Source organism: Dama dama, chromosome 1 (genome assembly GCF_033118175.1).
Source record: "Dama dama isolate Ldn47 chromosome 1, ASM3311817v1, whole genome shotgun sequence".
Lineage (NCBI taxonomy): Eukaryota > Metazoa > Chordata > Mammalia > Artiodactyla > Cervidae > Dama > Dama dama.
In genome coordinates, this window is record NC_083681.1 from 56,256,789 (window position 1) to 56,280,471 (window position 23,683).

Here is a 23,683-nt window from a genome sequence, read left to right on the forward strand (position 1 = left end):
TCCAGTGGCCTATCTAGATATAAAACCTGGCTGCGAAATGCTCTTTTAAAGTTGGCTGAATATCTGTAGCTGGTATGCCTTTATCACGTTAAGAAGAGGTCAAGTAAAACAATGTCAAATATGGAAAAACTGTAACTTCATGAATCATGAGTATTTAATAATACATGCTGTGTTTTAAATTCAGTGAAGTTACATTCTCTAATTTTGCTTTTAGAATGCAGATTACCAGCTTCTAACATTGAGTTGGTTAATGCATCGGAGTTTCCAAGTACTAATAGGCTCTAATACAATTTTTGGAACCCGACTGATGTTTCTAACTAATGGCTTTTCATTTTTTAGAGTGAACTACTTTGAATTGCCCCATAAAATTGTTGAGGCTATGGCAGAGTTACCTGGTTGTGGCCAGTGTTTCACTGAAGACATATTTCTCCCTGTTCAAAATGAGCGATTCAGTTCAGTTCTGTTCAGTCACTCAGTCATGTCTGACTCCTTGTGACCCCATGGACTGTGGCACGCCAGGCCTCCTTATCTATCACCAACTCTTGGAGTTTACTCAAACTCATGTCCATTGAGCTGGTGATGCCATCCAACCATCTCATCCTCTGTCGTTCCCTTCTTCTTCTGCCTTCAATCTTTCCCAGCATCAGGGTCTTTTCCAATGAGTCAGTTCTTCCCATCAGGTGGCCAAAGTATTGGAGTTTCAGCTTCAGTATCAGTCCTTCCAAAGAATATTCAGGACTAATTTCTTTAGGATGGACTGGTTGGATCTCCTTGCAGTCCAAGGGACTCTCAAGAGTCTTCAACACCACAGTTCAAAAGCATCAATTCTTCGGTGCTCAGATTTCTATACAGTCCAACTCTCGCATCCATACATGACTACTGGAACAACCAAAACTTTTGACTAGAGAGACCTTTGTTGTCTAATAATGTTGAGAGTAATGCCTCTGCTTTTTAATATGCTGTCTAGGTTGGTCATAACTTTTCTTCCAAGGAGCAAGCATCTTAATTTCATGGCTGCAGTCACCCCCATAAAAGGTTTTTTTTTTTTTAATTTTGGAGCCCCCCCCAAAAAAAGTCTGTCACTGTTTCCATTGTTTCCATATCTATTTCCCATGAAGTGATGGGACCAGATGCCATGATCTTAGTTTTCTGAATATTGAGTTTTAAGTCAATTTTTTCACTCTCCTCTTTCACTTTCATCAAAAGGCTCTTTAGTTCTTCACTTTCTGCCATAAGGGTGGTGTCTTCTGTATCTCTGAGGTTATTGATATTTCTCCCAGCAATCTTGATTCCAGATTGTGCTTCATCCAGCCCAGCATTTCACATGATGTTCTCTGCATATAAGTTAAATAAGCAGGGTGACAATATACAGCCTTGACATATTCCTTTCCTGATTTGGAACCAGTATGTTGTTCCATGTCCAGTTTTAACTGTTGCTTCCTGACCTGCATAAAGATTTCTCAGGCGGAGGGTAGGGTGGTCTGGTATTCCCATCTCTTTCATAATTTTCCACAGTTTATTGTGATCCACACAGTAAAAGACTTTGACATAGTCAATAAAGCAGAAGTAGATGTTTTTCCAGAACTCTCTTGCTTTTTCAATAATCCAGCGGATGTTGGCAATTTGATCTCTGGTTCCTCTGCCTTGTCTACATCCAGCTTGAATATCTGGAAGTTCATGGTTCATGTACTATTGAAGCTTGACTTGGAGAATTTTGAGCTTTACTTTACTAGTGTGTGAGATGAGTGCAATCGTGTGGCAGTTTGAGCATTCTTTGGCATTGCCTTCCTTTGGGATTGGAATGAAAACTGACCTTTTCCTGTCCTGTGGCCACTGCTGAGTTTTCCAAATTTGCTGGTATACTGAGTGCAGCACTTTCACAGCATCATCTTTTAGGATTTGAAATAGCTCAACTGGAATTATATCACCTCCACTAGCTTTGTTCATAGTGATGCTTCCTAAGGCCCACTTGACTTCGCATTCCAGAATGTCTAGCTCTAGGTGAGTGATCACACCATCATGGTTATCTGGGTCATGAAGATCTTTTTTGTATAGTTCTTCTGTGTATTCTTGCCACCTCTTCTTAATATCTTCTGCTTCTCTTAGGTCCATACCATTTCTGTCCTTTATTGAGCCCATCTTTGCATGAAATGCTCCCTTGGTGTCTCTAATTTTCTTGAAGAGATCTCTAGTCTTTCCCATTCTATTGTTTTCCTCTATTTCTTTGCATTGACCACCGCTGAGGAAGGCTTTCTTATCTCTCCTTGCTATTCTTTGGACTTCTGCATTCAAGTGGGTCTATCTTTCCTTTTCTTCTTTGCCTTTTGCTTCTCTTCTTTTCATAGCTATTTGTAAGGCCTCGTCAGACAATCGTTTTGCCTTTTTGCATTTCTTTTTCATGGGGATGGTCTTGATCCCTGTCTCCTATACAATGTCATGAATCTCCATCCGTAGTTCTTCAGGCACTCTGTCATATTTAATCCCTTGAATCTATTTCTGACTTTAACTGTATAATCATAAGGGATTTGATTTAGGTCATACTTGAATGGTCTAGTAGTTTTCCCTACTTTCTTCAATTTCAGTCTGAATTTGGCAATAAGGAGTTCATGATCTGAGCCACAGTCAGCTCCCCATCTTGTTTTTGCTGACTGTATAGAGCTTCTCCATCTTTGGCTGTGAAGAATATAATCAGTCTGATTTCAGTGTTGACCATCTGGTGATGTCCATGTGTCGAGTCTTCTCTTGTGTTGTTGGAAGATAGTGTTTGCTATGACCGGTGTGTTCTCTTGGCAAAACTCTATTAGCCTTTGCCCTGCTTCCTTCTGTACCCCAAGGCCAAATGGAATATTCATGATTCTATTGATTCAGAGCTGCAGATTTTCTCTAGCATTGCCTGACAGAGTTTGTAGTAGATTATCAGTGAAATACTATTTTCCCAGCCAGACATTGGTCAGACATTTATTCTTGTATCTACTAGCTGTACAACTGTGGCATATTATTAATTTCCTTGAGTATCAATGATCTTATTTGTAAATTGGGATTTAAGATCCCTGGTTTGCAATATTGTTGAATTAAATGAAGAGGCATAGCTCCATCAGTCTCTAAGACATCATCATAGAAGTTCAATGAATATTTTTATTTAGTCACTCACTCAACTTACCTTTCACACTGAATTTTTCTGGGCTCTTAAATATCTTCACTAACCATCTCTTTCTGTTATCACCAAAATGTGACCCTGATGGCATACTGGAATAACAATAATTTACTGAACTCACATGCACACCTCCCTGCCTATATTATCTTATTTAATTTTCTTAATAGTCCTTTGGGCTGGTGTTATAATAATCTTATTTTTACAGATGAGGAACCTGATTCACCAAGAGGCAAGTTAACTTACTAAACACCATCTAACTAGCCAACGGAGAACAGAGGTTTCAACCCAGGAAACCTTCATCTCTTACCTTCTCTCTTAATCAGCACAGTGGCAACAGAGGCATTTAAGATGAAAGTGTGAAACCCAGGGAACAGCAGCTCTGCAAGATGTTAATAAGTATCAGGCTGGGAGCAGCAAAAGATGGAGGAGTAACATTGCATGGTAAAATATATTTGGGAGGTGATTGATTAAAGAAAACTAATCAGGTTGGGAGGTTAGGATTTTGTTGCTTGGTTTTCTTCATTTAATCTTTTAATTGTTGTCTCTGGACTTTTAATTCTACTTTTCATAGAGCAGCCAGGACACCATTCCATTGCATAAACCATTCTCCCCCAGCCACATAGATACATAGACATAGACACACACAAAATCGTTCTGGGAAGTACTGATCCATGTAACGATGAACTTGAAATCATAGTGTGTCAGTAATCTTGTTCATCAATCCCAGAAGTCCTGCTACTATTGCTCACCCTTTTTTTCCTGTTAGTGTACTGGAAAATGGCAAAGAGAGAGCAATCCAGTTAACAAGTAACTAATGCCTAATTCTACCCTTGCCCACGCTGCAGTAAAATCAGGTAACTTTGAAGTGAAATAAGCAGGGCTAATTAAGACCAGTATACTTTGGGTCCAACACATCAAAATATTCATCTACCTAATTTTGTGAAATCAACATTTTGCCAGTGTTATGAAACTACTCCCTCAGGAAGTGGTTTGTGTTAGATAATCAAGGCATTCACTTTCTACAAGCTTCATAGTGCAGCTTAATGGCTTGTTTGTTGATCTTATTTCTCAAAACAGTTATGTTCAAATGTAATGATGTATGTATGTAATGATTTTGCTGTCTTTCTGTAATATTAATCTCCACTAATTTTCATAATCTTCTCCAATAATTTCATGTTAAAATAGTATAAAATAACTTTTCCACTGATGTTACCAATATACTTATGATTACAGAAAAAAAAAATGGAATTACAGGGAAAGACATTGTTCTCTAGTTTTGAAAGCCTCACAGTCACTGTAAATCTTTTCAGCTTTTTATTAAGTACATTACATAAGTCATCTTGTCTCACTTTTAAAATTATATTCAGAATGTAACACTGCTCACCATTTGCTGCTACAAGTACTCTATTTGTTGCTACAGCCTAATCCAGTCTGCCACCATTTCTTGGGAGATAGTGTAATAACCTCCTAATTGGTCTCTCTACTCCACCTCATGCTTCCTTATAATCTATTTTCTACACAGCAATTATAGGAAGCTTTAATAAAAGGAAATTAAATCTTATCATTTTTCTCCTCATATCCCTCCAGCTTTCCCATTACATTTAAAAGGTAAACCTCCTACTTGACCTTCAGAGGCCTTATGAGATATCTGGGCATGGCCTCTTTAGGCCATTTCCTATTACCTCTTCCCCCTTGTTGTTTTTCAGTTGCTCAGTCATGTCTGGTTTTTTTGTGGCCCCACAGAGTAGCCACCAGCTTCCTCTGTCCATGGGGTTTCCCAAGCAAGAATCCTGGAGTGAGTTGCCATTTCTTCTTCCAGGGGATCTTCTGGACCCAGGGATTGAACCCGTGTCTCCTGCATCTCTTACATTGACAGGCAGATTCTTTACCACTGAGCTGCCTGGAAGACAGTGCTGTAGCCAATTCAACCTTCTTTTCCCCGTTGCTCTGATCCCAGGGCCTTCCATTGAAAGAAACCAGATTCACACAAACTTCATTTTATGTGCTCTAATCTTGATTTATTTTTCTTTTTAATACATAGAAAGTATTACCTGAAATTCTGTGGGTGTTTTTTCTCTCTCTGTTTCCAGAATACAGAGGCTTTGTTAACTTTCTTGATTCCCATAGCCCAGAATCAAGGACATTATTTGGCACATAGTAGGTGCTCCAATAATATATTTAGAATCTGAAAAATGGATAAATGTCACAGAGGCTATTGACATGCATATCTTTGGAGAGTTTGCTGTAGGATTTGTCCATTACTTTTCTCACCATGATGTGATCCCTCAGTGTGATTTTCCTCACCTGTTAGAAATCATTACTGTGTTATTTTTCTCACTGAAGACCTAATCTGATTGTATTCCTCTTTTTCATTTGGGACCTTCTGGGAGAGCATTTAAAGAACTGATAGTCATCATTCTTCTTAAGTAGGAAGAGTATGACTTTCTAACATTACTCTTCTGTGAAGTCCTCCCTAACATTCAGTCATTGAGATGAGGCCTTTTTTCTATTATTGTAGCACTTTGAATATGGCTTTATGCATACTTCGGCTTCCCTGGTAGCTCAGAAGGTAAAGAATCTGCCTGCAGTGTGGAAGACCTGGGTTCAGTCCCTGAACTGGGAAGATCCCCTAGAGAAGGGAATGGCTACCCTCTCCAGTATTCTGGCCTAGAGAATTCCATGGACAGAGGAGCCTGGCAGGCTACAGTCCATGGGGTTACAAAGAACTGGACACAACTAAGCAACTTTCAGTTTTGGATTCCCTGGTAGCTCAGACAGTAGAGTCTGCCTACAATGCGGGAGACCTTGGTTCGATCCCTGGGTTGAGAAGATCCCCCGGAAAAGGAAATGGCAACCTGCTCCAGTATTCTTGCCTGGAAAATCCCAGGAATGGAGGAGCCTGGTAGGCTACAGTCCATGGGGTCGCAAAGAGTTGGACATGACTGAGCCACTTCACTTTCTTTCTACTTTCTATGCATAGTCAGTTTGCTAGATGATAACAATTGCTATTTATATCTGTCTTATTCATGTTGCCTGGCATGTACCATGTTCTCAATGACAGATAGGTAGATAAATGATGATTGATTGTGTGAATATATGGAAAGATAGATGTGGGTAGAATAAACGCCAACACATTGACATTATGGAAAGTAGTTTATCCACAGAATTTCCTCAGTTGGGGGGTTGACTCAGGATAGCTCCAGCAGTACCTGTGCTGTGACTGGTTAGTGTCAGGACTTTAGAACACTGATACTGTTAGGGAGAAGCAGACAACCAAGGAACAGCAAAGAATCAGTAAGTCCGGGTCTTCTACGTGTGTGTATGTCCCTTCACTGTTCCCCTGAAACTATCACAGCATTGTAAAACGGCTATGTGTGTGTGTTTTAGTAACTCAGTCGTGTCTGACTCTTTGCAAGCCTATGGACTGTAGCCTGCCAGGCTCATCTGTCCATGGAATTCTCCAAACAAGTATACTGGAGTGGATCGCCATGCCCTTCTCTAGGGGAACTTCCCGACCCAGGGATAGAACCAGGGTCTCACCATCTGAGCCACCTGGGAAGTTAATCAGCTATACCCCAATACAAAATTAAAAAATGTAAAAAAGACTGGGTCTGGATCTTTACCAGCACCAAACCTCTACATTTTTACTCCATTTTGTGTTTTTTATGTCAAATTTTGTGTCTTTTCATTTTGTGTGTTTCTAAACAGATTTTTGTCGTTTTAGTTAATTTTACTACTTTTGTCTTTTAACTTCCTTACTAGATTTATAAGTGATTAATTCACTACCTTTTCTCTGTATTTACCTTTGTCAGTGAGATTCTTACTTACCTGTTGTCTCCAAGGGAAGAAATCTCATTTAGCACCTAATTTCAGGTTGATTGGAGACCACGGCCTCAGACAACCTCTGTTAAAGTATGCAAATACATACAGTTTCTGTGGGGCTGCAATCCCAAACCCTACAGTCTTCAGACAAGGGATCTGAGGGTGGCCTTGGGAGACTGTTAACAAAAATCAGAGCTCCAGATCAGTGTGTAAGCTATTATCAAGTTGAAGTGACCCTGGAAGTACCTCCATAGACTCTAGATGTGTGAGAAACCTTAAGCCTATCCCTCAGGCTGAAGCTCCAACATAAATAAATAGGCTTTTTACAGGAAGGTGGGGATGTGTTTCAGTCTGCGGTCTGTGCATTGCTCTGAGGGTGGTAGCCTACCAAGAATTGTCTCTGATTGTTACAGTCTTGTGGAGACCAGAAACCAGCCTCTTTGGCTGCCAGGGTAACCTGATCAATAAATACCACCAGTGTTCCTGTTGGCTTTCCTGAGTCAGCTGCAAGCTGGGCAGTCTTGTAGGAAAATGCCTTGACTGTGCTTGCCTGCAGGTCTCAGTGATGCAATGAGAGAGTTCCTTGAAGAGCTATGGAACATGTTCACATTTAAGTTGCTATCATGGGATGTTATATTTGAGCCTCTTGGTAACCACAAAGCAAAAATGTATAGTAGATACACAAAAGGAAAGGAGAAAAGAATCTAAGCATAACACTAAAGACCATTGTTGAGCCACAAGGGGAGAATGCTCTTGTTCCCTGGACCCAGACAGCAAGCAAGGAAGTGTCACACCGCCTGAGCTTTTTTGTTTCAGCAAGGCAGTGAGACAGTGCAGAGACTGCTTTCCCCACCTGTCCTAATAAGGCAGCAAGAGGGTCTAACTTGCCTGCTTGTGCTGACTTCTCTGGTAGCTCAGATGGTAAAGAATCTGCCTGCAATGCAGGAGACACAAGAGACATGAGTTTGATCTCTGGGTTGGGAAAATCCCCTGGAGAAGGGAATGGCAACCCACTCCAGGATTCTTGCCTGGAGAATTCCGTAGATAGTCCATAGGGTCGCAAAGAGTCAGACACAACTGAGCGACTAACACTTGCACTTTCACTTGTGCTATCAGGGGGTAGAGAGTGCAAAAATGGTGTCCACTAACGCCTCTGTCTCTGGAGAATTTCAACTGTCTCCTGCCCTTTCTGCAGATGCTTTAAAATTAGCAAGTGAATCTCCTTCACATAAAGGTTAGGCACTTTTTAAACTGCTGCTGATATGAATGAGAGCACGTGCAAGCCCTTTAAAAGGTGAATCTCAGTTCCATATGTTCCTTTGGGCCCTTTGAATGATTTCCTATTTATTTTCTTGTCAGGTGTTTTGGGGCCTTTTCTTTCTGGTGCAGATCCCAAGGGCTGGGGTGCCTCGTGTGAGGCACAAATCCCTTGCTCCTCTGAGAAAAATGCTGAACTGAGGAGATCCCTCCCTGCTGTGTGTCACTATGCTGAGAGTGGGGTTTTGGAAGGACTGTCAAATATGGTCTCTCCTACCTTCCTTGATGTGGTCCTTTTATCTTTTGTCATGGAGCAGCAGTTCATCTGGTTTACAGATCTTTCTCAGAAGAAACTGATGCATATGTAACTACCCCAGAAAGAGGTGGGTCCAGCATCTTTCTATGCTGCCATCTTGAACCTAATAACTATTGTTTTAATCTTCAGCCTCAGCTACTCTGGCAGTCCTAAAACATGCTGACATTAGTAATGAATGGGAAGGTTACGCAGCTGAAAGTAAGTGATCACTAATATGATCACTCACACCTACTGAAAATTGTTCAAAAGTTTCACCATCCATTTCCAGATGCTTAAGCAATTATAATACAATGTAACAACATAATGAAATAAAATAGTATTATAATAAAGAAAAATGGCTGAGATGGAGTAACTTGGTTATTAAAATTACACTCCTAGAGATGGCACTAAAGTTTATGTTGTAGTCTTAGTAGCCTCCTATATTGATCAGTCCCTTTTGTTTTGAGCTGGTGCTGGTTTACAAGCAAAAGTTAGAAGATTTACTGGATTCCCACTTGACTCAACAAAGGTTTTTTATCATAAATCATATTATTGGTGACTGGAAAAGAGATATTTAGATTAAATTTTAAATTGTACATTGGCATACTTAAGGTAATTACATTGTTTCTTCCTCACTTAGGATTTAAAAGGGAAGATAAGGTTTTTTTGTTTGCTCCAAATTACGTAATTTGTTTTGTTGATTCTAAATATTTGAGTTGTGAATTTAAGAAAAACCAAAGGAAGGAAATATATAATTCTTCAATATTTATGTGTACAAGTCACATTTTGTTATTGTTCTTCAGTCGCTCAGTCATGTACAATTCTTTGCAACCCCATGGACTGCAGCACACCAGGCTTCCCTGTCCTTCACTATCTCCCAGAGTTTGCTCAAACTCTTGTCCATCGAGTCGATGATGCTGTACAAGCATCTCAATCTCTGTCGCCCCCTTCTTCTCCTGCTCTTAATCTTTACCAGCATCAGGGTCTTTTCCAGTGATTCAGCACTTCACATCAGGTAGCCAAGGGGTGGACTTTCAGCTTCAGCATCAGTCCTTACAATGAATATTCAGGGTTGATTTCCTTTAGGATTGACTGGTTTGATCTCCTTGCAGTCCAAGGGAGTCTCAAGAGTCTTCTCCAGCACCATGTTTTAAAAGCATCAATTCTTCGGCGCTCTGCCCTCTTTATGGTCCAACTCTCACATCCATACATGACTACTGGAAAAACCATAGCTTTGACTAGATGGACCTTAGTTGGTAAAGTGCTGTCTCTGCTTTTTATTACACTGTCTAGGTTTGTAGTAGATTTTCTTCCAAGAAGCAAGCATCTTTTCATTTTATAGCTGCAGTTACCATCTGCATAGATTTTGAAGCCTAAGGAAATAAAGTCTGTCACTGTTTCTATTGTTTCCCCATCTATTTGCCATGAAATGATGGGACTGCATGCCATGATCTTAATTTTTTAATGTTGAGTTTTAAGCCAACTTTTTCATTCTCCTCTTTTACCTTCATCAAGAGGCTCTTTTGTACCTCTTCACTTTGGATTATTCTGCTTAATCCTTGGAATGAACAGATTTTATTACCCCAAATTTTCATCTTAAGAAACTGACTCACTGCCACTCAGCTAATAAATAGCATAACCAAGATTTAAACTTGGCTTTTATCAAGCCAATATTAGTAATCTTTCCATTACATTAGGCTCTCTGTATTAACATAGTAATTGATTTTCTTGAGCTTGGAGAATCTTGATTTTTGTTTGTTTGTATTTTATTATAATGGATTTATTGAGATACCATTCATCTTGACCATACAATTCACCTACTTTAAGTAGTGGGTGAAAACTCAGTGGTTTTTAGCATATTCTCAAAGATATGTATACCCATCACCACAGTCAATTTTAGATCATTCCCGTCACCTCAAAAAGAAATTCCATACCTACTAGCAGTCATGTTTTACTGTAATTCAGTAATTCAGCCCTTTTTATTGCTGAATAATATTCTATTATATTGATTAAACCATATTTTATTTATCCATTCATGAGATTATGGACATTTGTATTTTTTTGACTTTTTGGCTATTATGGACAATGCTTCTAGGAGCATTCATGCACAAATTTTTCATGAACTTATGTTTTCACTTCTCTTGAATATTATACCTAGAAGTAGAATGCAAGATCATTTGGTGACTCTGTGTTAAACATTTTGAAGACTGCCAGACTGTTTTCCACAACAGCTTCACCATTTTTCATTCTCATCAACAGTATATAAAGATTCAGTTTCTCAACATTCTCATCAACACTCTTTTTTATTATATACATCCTAGTGGATATGAAGTGCTCTCATTGTGGGTTAGATTTGCATTTCCTTGAGCACTAATCATGTTGAACACCTTTTCATGTTATTTTTTCCTTTGAACCTCTTATATATATTTTCAAAGAAATGTCTGTTCAGATTTTTTGCCCATTTTCAAACTGGGTTGTTTGTCTATTATTCATTTGTAAGAGTTGTATATACATATATACAAGTCCCTTATTCAATATATAATATGCAAACATTTTCTCATATTCTAAAGGTTGTCTCTTTTTCTTGATGGTATTCTTTAAAGTACAGATTTTTTATTTTGATAAAATCCAATTGTCTATTTTTTAAGAGTGTATGTCTTTCTACCAGTCAGCTACTGGAGAGTAACAGTAGTTGTCATAATCAAATTTGTCATAATCAAAATTACCTGTTTTCTACTATACCAGACAGAGGTTAAATGTTTTTGTTTTTCGAAAGTCTGTTTTTCTTAATTATCAAATTTACTGGATTTTAAGACACTAGCAATTGTGAAAAGCATCATCAAATTAATAATCACTTTTAGGAGATATGGATTGTTACTCTTGTTCAGTTGTTCAGTCATATCTTACTCTGTGACCCCATAGACTGTAGCATGCCATGCTTCCCGGTCCTTCACTGTCTCCCGGAGTTTTTTCAAACTCATGTCCATTGAGCCAATGATGCCATCCAACTGTCTCATCCTCTTTTTTCCCCTTCTCTTCCGACACTCAATTTTTCCCAGCAACAGGGTCTTTCCAGTGACTTGGCTCTTTGCATCAGGTGGCCAGAGTACTGGAGCTTCAGCTTTATCATCAGTCCTCCCAATGAATATTCAGGGTGGAGTTTCTTTAGGCTTGACTGGTTTGATCGCCTTACTGTCCAAGGGACTCTCAAGGGTCTTCAGCACCACAATTTGAAAGCATCAATTCCTTGGTTTTCAGTCCTCTTTACGGTCCAACATGGACTGTTGACCCCGTCCTGATTTCAGAAATGCTAAAATGCGGGGGAAAAGCATCCTAAGACAATGAAATATGCATTTGGTATTGTAATTTAGTGTTGTTGAAATTATTCAGTTTGTTTGAAATTTAATAGATCTTTACCACGTGGGGCATATTTCACACTAACAAGGGTCTGTGTCCTCGATAAGAACCAAAACACATCAGTAGGTTTTGTTTATATTTCAGATAATTCTTCTAATGGAAGAGGGATTCACTTTATTAATCAAATGCAATGTGGTCCTCTTCATTGTCACAGATGTTTGTTGGTGTTAATACCAACTGCAGTTTTTTTTTAAAAATTCTGCTATTTATGATACACATAGTAGAAAAAGGTCTGGGGTGAGGGGAAAACTACCATTCTTCTGCCAAAGTAAGAAAATGTTTCACATTCTTAACATACTGTAGTTGTCACTCTTTGTCCTTAAGTTTGCATAGTGTCACAAAAGTTTCATTCATAAGAGAAAACATATTTGAAATAAAATATATCAAAATTAAGAAAAACAAATTTTTAACTTACTTATTTTAAACATTTCTATGAGTTTTCAGTCTGTAAAATTAGCAATTTAACAGATGGAAAATATTCCCACATATAAGTGTACCATCTATTCATCAATTTATTCAACAGATGCTAAGTACTTATGAGATGCTAAACAGTAAGCTAAATAATGGGTGTGAAGCAGTGAACAAAACAATCACCTCACCAATAGCACTTATAGTGAGAAGAGACAAATGACCATCTATCAGTACTCTCTCTCTACATATATACTTTGTTCTTTGTCCTTTATATAGGCACCAGTACAAATATATGCATGTAGAACATGTACATATTCATTTTATGTATATACACATATATGCATATGCACATGATATATATAGAGACATATATATAGGATAAATGTATACCACATTATGTATCTATGTTATAGCAATGTCAGTTGCTGATATATGTACATATGTAGTATATATGTTTTGTATATGTGTATGTTATCTTGTTATGTCAGGTGCTAATAAAAGTAATAAAACTTTATGAGAAGACAGAGAACTATGGAAAGTTCTACTTTAGAAAGATCTCTAAAGGAGATCTTTTAAAAATCTCTCAAGGAGAGATTCTCTCATGTGATGATGTGAGCAGAAGTCTGGATGAAAAAGGGATTGAGCATTCTTGCAGAGAGAGGAGCAAGTGCAAAGGCCCTGTGGTGAGAGTATATTTTTCATCAGGGAATGGGGTGGCTGGATTGGAGGGAGGGAGGGTAGGGTTTGGGACAAGGATGAGATATGGTGGGAAGAAGACTGATATTTCATACATGTCCTAATCTGGACCATGACTATTACTTAGAGCTACAAAATTATTGGGGGGCTTTGAGTAAACATTAATGTGATTTAACCTAGGTTGTAAAAGAGCTACTCTGACTGCCATGTAATAGACAGAAAACATAGAAATAGGAAGATCAGTAAGGGAGACTCTTACAGACTTCTACTCAAGATAGAGTGATAGCTTAGATTAAGAAACTATTATCAGATATTGACAGATGATCAGTTTCTAGATCTAATTTGAAGATGCTTCAGATAAGATTTGTTGAACATTTAAATCCATTTATTCAGCAAATAAATATTCAATGACAGCTAAATGTCCTTAGTTGTTCTAGACATTAGGGATGAAGCAGTGAACAAAAAGACAACAAAGGTGAAAAAGTAAAACCTCAGTGCACAAATACCTTACTGAGGGAAACAGATCATAAATGAAGATAAATAAGTGAAATTGTACAGCATGTCAGGTAGTGATATGTGCTAAAGAGTAAGGCAAAGTGGAAAAATTATGCTTTGTGCTAAATCAACACAGTTTGCCTAAGAAGACATGGTGATAAGAGGAAATGAGGAGTCAGGATTCTGGCCTGTGTTGACGGAAGAACTGAGTTGCTGTTTATCAAGGTGGCAGCGGTTTCTGTACTTTAGTGTCCATAGGCTTGTTGAACATGCTTGTGAAAATAGATTTCTTTCTTTCACATTATAAGTTTAGGGTTACCCTCCAATCTTTCTGTTAAAACATATTGACACACTTTGTTCCAAAAGTTTACTAACTTATTATGTTGGCACATGAGATCGAACCCATGTCTCCTGCATCTCCTGCACTGCAGACAAATTCTTTACCACTGCACCACCTGAGAAACCCTTGCCTAAGTCTTGGGAAACATTATAGTATGTTCACAAACATCAGCTTTGGCAACAATTTGGATGTGTTTGATAGTACAGCAACTTTGCCCTGCTACTTAATTTGCATATGCCTTAGTTTATTTATCATTGCATAGATAAAAATCATACACACTACTAGAGTTGTTATAAGGATTAAAGAAAATTATATATGTTAAGTTTCTGGCTATTAGTATACGGTCAGCAAATATTAGTCATCCATGAGTGATAGCTGTTATTAATAGGTATATAGGTATAAGTCAAATGCCTAGAGCATGTTAATGTAATTGGTAGTTAATTATATCCTCAGATGTATAATGATCTGTTCATTCTTAGTTCATACCGCTGCTAATAACTTGATACTGCTAGCTATGCATCACATGCCATATGTTATAGTAGATTTTAAGCATTACTAATGAAAGTAATGCATGTAGTATAAACAAAATTTTTTATTTTGCTACAATACTGAGACACATGACTGAACTCTTGAAAGAACTATGTATAGTTTTCTGTGTCAAAATTTCTTGTTGACAGGTTAACAACAGATTGAATAAAATAGTTACAATAATTCCATTTTGATTTATTTGAAAAGACTAAATATTTAGGAATCTGTTTTTTATTTGGAGAGATATTTGTATCACCTAGAACACAAATTTTGTGAAATGTGTCACTAGTTCTTGGTGATACTTGCAACCACCATGGATATTTTCTATTTTATACTCTTTTACATTGATTATATCTTGCTCATTGTTCATATAAGTTCTTATATGGGTTACCCTTTTTGATTTTTCCAGTGGTAATTACCATATTCAATGTTCTTGCTCCTTTTTTGCTGTTGTGGTTTCATTTCAATCTCCTAATGTTTTTTAATCTTTCTTGTAAAGTTTGTTAGCATTTCTTAGATGATTTCTTAGACTTCTTACTCTCTTAACTCAAGTTCATATTTATAAAACAGCAATTTTAAAAAAATGACCAAAATATGTAGTCTTTTTAATAAAGCAAATAAATGTGTAAAATTTGCCTTAAAAAGCAAAATAGTATTGAATTCTTAACAAATATCTCTATTTTCAAGTTCGAAAGAGATAACATTCAGTTGCATTTGCATGACTTTAACTTTGTTTTCAAAATGTTTAAGTACACTAAATGACAGAGATGCATTTCATTTTTTCTGAAAGTTACTGACAAGACTCCGTATTATTACCTTTTTTTGCTTATTTATTGGATATATGGGTCATATGAAAATTATTCTTGGTTAAACCTTGAGAAAACATGGGAAAAAAAGAGATGATTATATTTAAGGAGAAAGAAAAGAAAGAAGGATAAAAATGGATGTAATTTTCTCTTTCTCTTTTCTAGCCCTAGAAAAAGATAAGGATTTCACGGATGAATCAGAGCATGCTAATTATGACCGATCTCGCCTCATTAAAGACTTTGTTCCTAAAAATAATTCTGAACCCAAGCCCAGATTGCCTAAGGTAATGCAAACTAAACAATCTATAAGTCATTGAGGTCTCTAACATCTAAATCCATACAGTTCTTTTTAATTTCAGTTGATATTTCCTGGAGAGAATGAGGCTGCACAGGACTCAAAACTGAAAAGTTATGTGTAGACATCATATCCATTTATATTATCAACAAAATTTTATAAACATTCTAAAGGATAAAATTATTCAGTAATTGTTTTAGAGGTTTATTCCGTCTTCTTTCCTGTTTTTTGAAAGACACCATGGTTTAATGAGAGTATGAATTTTATTATCAAGTGGGCCAATATTGCAGTTCCAATACTTATAGTTGTGGTAACTTGAGCAAGTCAATCAAACTCACTTAGCCTTGTTTGTATCATTTATAAAATTAGAATCGCTGTCAGCTTGAGAAATTTTTTGGTTTTCTTCAAGTTTTGTTGAGATATAATTGACACAGCACTTTATAAGTTTAAGGTATACAGTATAATTATTTGACTTACATACATCATGAAAGGGTTACCAGAATAAGTTGAGTAAACATTCATCATCTCATATAGATGCGAAATCAAAGAGACAGAAATATATATATATATTTCTTATAATAGAACTCTTAGAATTTACTCTTAACAACTTTCATATACAGCATACAGCAGTGTTCATTATATTTATCATGTGTATAGTCCATGGGGTCGCAAAGAGTTGGACACGACTGAGTGACTTTCACTTTCATTTTTCACCATATAAAGGTATAATGTAGTTACTGACTCTATTCCCCACACTGTGTATTTCATACCCATGACTCAGTTACTTTGCAACTTGACCACAGTGCAGTAAGATTAGATCTCAATTACAGGAAAAAAATTGTTAACACTTCAAACATATGGAGGCTAAATAACACGCTTCTGAATAACCAACAAATCATAGAAGAAATCAAAAAAGAAATCAAAATATGTATAGAAATGAATGAAAATGAAAACACAACAACCCAAAACCTATGGGACACTGTGAAAGCAGTGCTAAGGGGAAGGTTCATAGCATTACAGGCTTACATCAAGAAACAAGAAAAAAACCAATTAAATAACCTAACTCTACACCTAAAGCAATTAGAGAAGGAAGAAATGAAGAACCCCAGAGTTAGCAGAAGGAAAGAAATCTTAAAAATCAAGGCAGAAATAAATGCAAAAGAAACTAAAGAGACCATAGCAAAAATCAACAAAGCTAAAACCTGGTTTTTTGAAAAAATAAACAAAATTGACAAACCATTAGCAAGACTCATTAAGAAACAAAGAGAGAAGAACCAAATTAACAAAATTAGAAATGAAAATGGAGAGATGACAACAGACAACACTGAAATACAAAGGATCATAAGAGACTACTACCAGCAGCTCTATGCCAATAAAATGAACAACTTGGATGAAATGGACAAATTCTTAGAAAAGTATAACTTTCCAAAACTGAACCAGGGCTTTTGTTTGCTGGAAGATTTTTGATGACAGTTTCGATTTCCTTGCTTGTGATGGGTCTGTTAAGATCTTCTATTTCTTCCTGGTTCAGTTTTGGAAAGTTATACTTTTCTAAGAATTTGTCCATTTCATCCAAGTTGTCCATTTTATTGGCATAGAGCTGCTGGTAGTAGTCTCTTATGATCCTTTGTATTTCAGTGTTGTCTGTTGTGATCTCTCCATTTTCATTTCTAATTTTGTCAATTTGGTTTTTCTCTCTTTGTTTCTTAATGAGTCTTGCTAATGGTTTGTCAATTTTGTTTATTTTTTCAAAAAACCAGGTTTTAGCTTTGTTGATTTTTGCTATGGTCTCTTTAGTTTCTTTTGCATTTATTTCTGCCCTGATTTTTAAGATTTCTTTCCTTCTGCTAACTCTGGGGTTCTTCATTTCTTCCTTCTCTAATTGCTTTAGGTGTAGAGTTAGGTTATTTAATTGGTTTTTTTCCTGTTTCTTGATGTAAGCCTGTAATGCTATGAACCTTCCCCTTAGCACTGCTTTTACAGTGTCCCATAGGTTTTGGGTTGTTGTGTTTTCATTTTCATTCATTTCTATACATATTTTGATTTCTTTTTTGATTTCTTCTAGGATTTGTTGGTTATTCAGAAGCGTGTTATTTAGCCTCCATATGTTTGAAGTTTTAACAATTTTTTTCCTGTAATTGAGATCTAATCTTACTGCACTGTGGTCAGAAAAGATGACTGGAATGATTTCAATTTTTTTGAATTTTCCAAGACCAGATTTATGGCCCAGGATGTGATCTATTCTGGAGAATGTTCCGTGTGCACTTGAGAAAAAGGTGAAGTTGATTGTTTTGGGGTGAAATGTCCTATAGATATCAATTAGGTCTAGCTGGTCCATTGTGTCTTTTAAGGTTTGTGTTTCCTTGTTAATTTTCTGTTTAGTTGATCTATCCATAGTTGTGAGTGGGGTATTAAAGTCTCCCACTATTATTGTGTTACTATTAATTTCCTCTTTCATACTCGTTAGCATTTGCCGTACATATTGCGGTGCTCCTATGTTGGGTGCATATATATTTATAATTGTTATATCTTCTTTTTTGATTGATCCTTTGATCATTATGTAGTGTCCTTCTTTGTCTCTTTTCACTTCCTTTATTTGAAAGTCTATTTTATCTGATATGAGTATTGCGACTCCTGCTTTCTTTTGGTCTCCGTTTGCATGAAATATTTTTTTCCAGCCCTTCACTTTTAGTCTGTATGTGTCTCTTGTTTTGAGGTGGGTCTCTTGTAGACAGCATATATAGGGGTCTTGTTTTTGTATCCATTCAGCCAATCTTTGTCTTTTGGTTGGGGCATTCAACCCATTTACATTTAGGGTAATTATTGATAGGTGTGGTCCCGTTGCCATTTACTTTGTTGTTTTGGGTTCACGTTTATACAACCTTTCTGCATTTCCTGTCTAGAGAAGATCCTTTAGCATTTGTTGAAGAGCTGGTTTGGTGGTACTGAATTCTCTCAGCTTTTGCTTATCTGTAAAGCTTTTGAATTCTCCTTCATATCTGAATGAGATCCTTGCTGGATACAGTAATCTAGGTTGTAGGTTATTCTCTTTCATTACTTTCAGTACGTCCTGCCATTCCCTTCTGGCCTGGAGGGTTTCTATTGATAGATCAGCTGTTATCCTTATGGGAATCCCTTTGTGTGTTATTTGTTGTCTGAATTCTACCAAAAATTTAGAGAAGAGCTAACACCTATCTTACTCAAACTCTTCCAGAAAATTGCAGAAGAAGGTAAGCTTCCAAACTCATTCTATGAGGCCACCATCACCCTAATTCCAAAACCAGACAAAGATGCCGCAAAAAAAGAAAACTACAGGCCAATATCACTGATGAACACAGATGCAAAAATCCTTAACAAAATTCTAGCAAACAGAATCCAACAACATATTAAAAAAATCATACACCATGACCAAGTGGGCTTTATCCCAGGAATGCAAGGATTCTTTAATATCCGCAAATCAATCAATGTAATACACCACATTAACAAATTGAAAGATAAAAACCATATGATTATCTCAATAGATGCAGAGAAAGCCTTTGACAAAATTCAACACTCATTTATGATTAAAACTCTCCAGAAAGCAGGAATAGAAGGAACATACCTCAACATAATAAAAGCTATATATGACAAACCCACAGCAAGCATCACCCTCAATGGTGAAAAATTGAAAGCATTTCCCCTGAAATCAGGAACAAGACAAGGGTGCCCACTCTCACCACTACTATTCAACATAGTGTTGGAAGTTCTGGCCACAGCAATCAGAGCAGAAAAAGAAGTACAAGGAATCCAGATAGGAAAAGAAGAAGTGAAACTCTCACTGTTTGCAGATGACATGATCCTCTACATAGAAAACCCTAAAGACTCTACCAGAAAATTACTAGAGCTAATCAATGAATATAGTAAAGTTGCAGGATATAAAATTAACACACAAAAATCCCTTGCATTCCTATATACTAACAATGAAAAAACAGAAAGAGAAATTAAGGAAACAATACCATTCACCATTGCAACAAAAAGAATAAAATACTTAGGAGTATATCTACCTAAAGAAACAAAAGACCTATACATAGAAAACTATAAAACACTGATGAAAGAAATCAAAGAGGACACAAACAGATGGAGAAACATACCATGCTCATGGATTGGAAGAATCAATATTGTCAAAATGGCTATTCTACCCAAAGCAGTCTATAGATTCAATGCAATCCCTATCAAGCTACCAACGGTATTTTTCACAGAACTAGACCAAAGAATTTCACAATTTGTATGGAACTACGAAAAACCTTGAATAGCCAAAGTAATCTTGAGAAAGAAGAATGGAAATGGAGGAATCAACCTGCCTGACTTCAGACTCTACTACAAAGCCACAGTCATCAAGACAGTATGGTACTGGCACAAAGACAGAAATATAGATCAATGGAACAGAATAGAAAGCCCAGAGATAAATCCACGAACCTATGGACACCTTATCTTTGACAAAGGAGGCAAGGATATACAATGGAAAAAAGACAACCTCTTTAACAAGTGGTGCTGGGAAAACTGGTCAACCACTTGTAAAAGACTGAAACTAGAACACTTCCTAACACCATACACAAAAATAAACTCAAAATGGATTAAAGATCTAAATGTTAGACCAGAAACTATAAAACTCCTAGAGGAGAACATAGGCAAAACACTCTCCGACATAAATCACAGCAAGATCCTCTATGACCCACCTCCCAGAATATTGGAAATAAAAGCAAAAATAAACAAATGGGACCTAATGAAACTTAAAAGCTTTTGCACTACAAAGGAAACTATAAGTAAGGTGAAAAGACAGCCCTCAGATTGGGAGAAAATAATAGCAAATGAAGAAACAGACAAAGGATTAATCTCAAAAATATACAAGCAACTCCTGCAGCTCAATTCCAGAAAAATAAATGACCCAATCAAAAAATGGGCCAAAGAACTAAACAGACATTTCTCCAAAGAAGACATACAGATGGCTAACAAACACATGAAAAGATGCTCAACATCACCCATTATTAGAGAAATGCAAATCAAAACCACAATGAGGTACCATTACATGCCAGTCAGGATGGCTGCTATCCAAAAGTCTACAAGCAATAAATGCTGGAGAGGGTGTGGAGAAAAGGGAACCCTCTTACACTGTTGGTGGGAATGCAAACTAGTACAGCCGCTATGGAAAACAGTGTGGAGATTTCTTAAAAAACTGGAAATAGAACTGCCATATGACCCAGCAATCCCACTTCTGGGCATACACACTGAGGAAACCAGATCTGAAAGAGACACGTGCACCCCAATGTTCATCGCAGCACTGTTTATAATAGCCAGGACATGGAAGCAACCTAGACGCCCATCAGCAGACGAATGGATAAGGAAGCTGTGGTACATATACACCATGGAATATTACTCAGCCATTAAAAAGAATTCATTTGAACCAGTCCTAATGAGATGGATGAAGCTGGAGCCCCTTATACAGAGTGAAGTAAGCCAGAAAGATAAAGAACATTACAGCATACTAACACATATATATGAAATTTAGAAAGATGGTAACGATAACCCTATATGCAAAATAGAAAAAGAGACACAGAAATACAGAACAGACTTTTGAACTCTGTGGGAGAATGTGAGGGTGGGATGTTTCAAAAGAACAGCATGTATACTATCTATGGTGAAACAGATCACCAGCCCAGGTGGGATGCATGAAGTTTGTACCTTTTAATCTCCCTTACTTCTTTCCTCCCCTCCTCCCTCCCCTGCCCCCGGCAATCACTTGTCCTCCCTGTCTATAATTCTGTTTTATATTTATCCTTTTATTTTGTTTTTTAGATTTGACATGTAAGTGAAATCATACAGTGTTTTACTTTCTTTCTCTGCCTGATTTACTTCAGTAAGCATAATGGTTACTGATAATAATCTAGGTCTCTAGGTCCTTCCGCGTTGTCACAAATGGGAATATTTTATTTTTTATGGCTGAGTAATATTCCATATGGGCTTCCCTGGTGGCCCAGAAGTAAAGAATCTGCCTGCCAGGGCAAGAGATGTGGGTTCAGTCCCTCGGTTGAGAAGATCCCCTGGAGAACCTTTTTAGTTTGTTGACAGTTTCCTTCACTGTGCAAAAGATTTTTAATGTAATGTAGTCCCATTTGTTTATTTTTGCTTTTGTTTCCCTTGTCTAAGGAGACATATATAGAAAATATTGTTGAGATTAATGTCAAAAAGCATGCTGCCCATATTATCTCCTAGAAGTTTCATGGTTTTGGGTTTGCGTTTATATCTTTAATCCATTTCTAATTTACTTTTGTGAATGGTGGGAGAAAGTAGTCCAGTTTGACCTATTTGTATGTAGCTGTTTGGTTTTTCCAACATCATTTATTGAAGAGACTGTCTTTCCCATTGTATGTTGTTGCCTCCTTTGTCACAGATTCATTGTTCTGTTCCATTGATATCTGTGTTTGTTTTTGTGCCAGTAGCATGTGGTTTTGATTACTTTAACTTGTAGTATAGTTTGAAATCACAAAGCACGATTCCTCTAGGTTTGTTCTTCTTTCTCAAGATTGTTTCTGGCAACTTGGGGGTCTTTTGTGGTTCCATAGAAGTTTTAGAATTATTTGTTTTAGTTCTGTGAAAACTGCCATTGGTATTTCGATAGCGATTGTGTTGAATCTGTGGAAAGCCTTGGGTAGTATGATCATTTTAACGTTATTAATTCTTTCAGTCCATAAGTATGGTATTAATATATATTTTCATCTGTTTATCTGGTCTTTAGTTACTTTCATCAGTATCAGTTTTGCAAGTATATCTTTTACCTCCTTAGATAGTCTTATTCCTAGATGTTTTATTTTTTTTGATGCAACCGCAAATATGACTTTTTAAAAATTTCTGTTTCTAGTAGTTTGTTTGTTGTTAGTATATAGAAATACAACATATTTCTGTACATTAACTTGTAGCCTCTAGCTTTACAAAGTTTCATATCATCTGCAAATATTGACAGTTTTATTTCTTCCTTTCCATTTGGGATTCTTTGTGCTTATTTTTATTGTCTGATTGTTGTGGCTAGAACTTCCAAGACTGTGTTAAATGAAAGTGGTGAGAATGATCAGCCTTCTCTTGTCCCTGAACAAACGCTTTCAGCTTTCCACTGTTGAGTATGATGTTAACTGTAGGTTTGTCATATATGTTGAAATATGTTCCCTCTATACTCATTTTTATGGGAGTTTTTATCATAAATGGATGTTGAATTTTGTCAAATAACCTTTTCTTCATCTATGGAGCTGATTATATAACCCTTATTTTTCAGTTTGTTAATGTGGTGTATCACACTGATTTGCAGATTTTGAAACATTATGAAAGGTTTCTATAACAACTTGGATGTTGAGAATACTGTGTTGAAACTATAATTCATCAACAAATCACTGGGTTGGGCTTCAGTTTTAAAAATCTCTGGTTCCAGCAATCCCACCATCCCTCAAAATTCTTTTGTGGGTTCTTCAAAGTATCTCAATAAAGTCATCCAGCACCAAATACCATCATCCCCTTTTGATGCTTTCCAAGACAAATATTGACTCAGTCCAAGTTCACTTCATGTTTTCTTAAATTGCTTACTGATTAAAGTGGGAATAACTTAGTAAAAGAAATTTGGAAGTTAACATAAGGAATGACTTAGCTTTTAGTTGTCAACTGCATGGAAAATAACAAATAATCATTTCCTTGAAAATATCTTTTTCTGTGATATTTGATTTGGTTTGACCTGGATTAATTTTACAAATCCCTTCATTTATTACCATCAGTGTGTTAGTGACGAAATATGGCACAATTTAAATCTTACTGTTATAATGATTCTGAACTGTAATAAGTAGACATAGAAATAAATATTTGTGCCAGGTTTATTCATTCATCTTTGGTTTGATTTTGTTAAGTAAGGATACTATTTTGTGCTGATATTTCTTAGATTGTCTTCACAAATCTGTAGTTTATCTCCCGATGTTTACTTCATTTGACTCTCTATGTACTATCTGATTGGCGCCCTGTGGATGTTTTGAGAGTTGAGTGGCTCAGTGGTAAAGAATCCACTTGCCAATGCAGGAGACACAGTTTCAACCTCTGGGTTGGGAGGATTCCCTGGAGAAGGAAATGGCAACCCACTCTACTATTCTTGCCTGGG

At 36.8% G+C, this 23,683-nt stretch overlaps 1 protein-coding gene across 1 annotated transcript in view; it reads left to right on the top strand.

The window, feature by feature from the left end:
• ANO3 (anoctamin 3) overlaps nt 1-23,683 on the top strand; it is a 435,784-nt gene that overhangs the window by 230,734 nt on the left and 181,367 nt on the right. Inside the window, 1 exon segment of the mRNA XM_061140060.1 lies at nt 15,387-15,505. Coding sequence (XP_060996043.1) covers nt 15,387-15,505 — 119 coding nt within the window.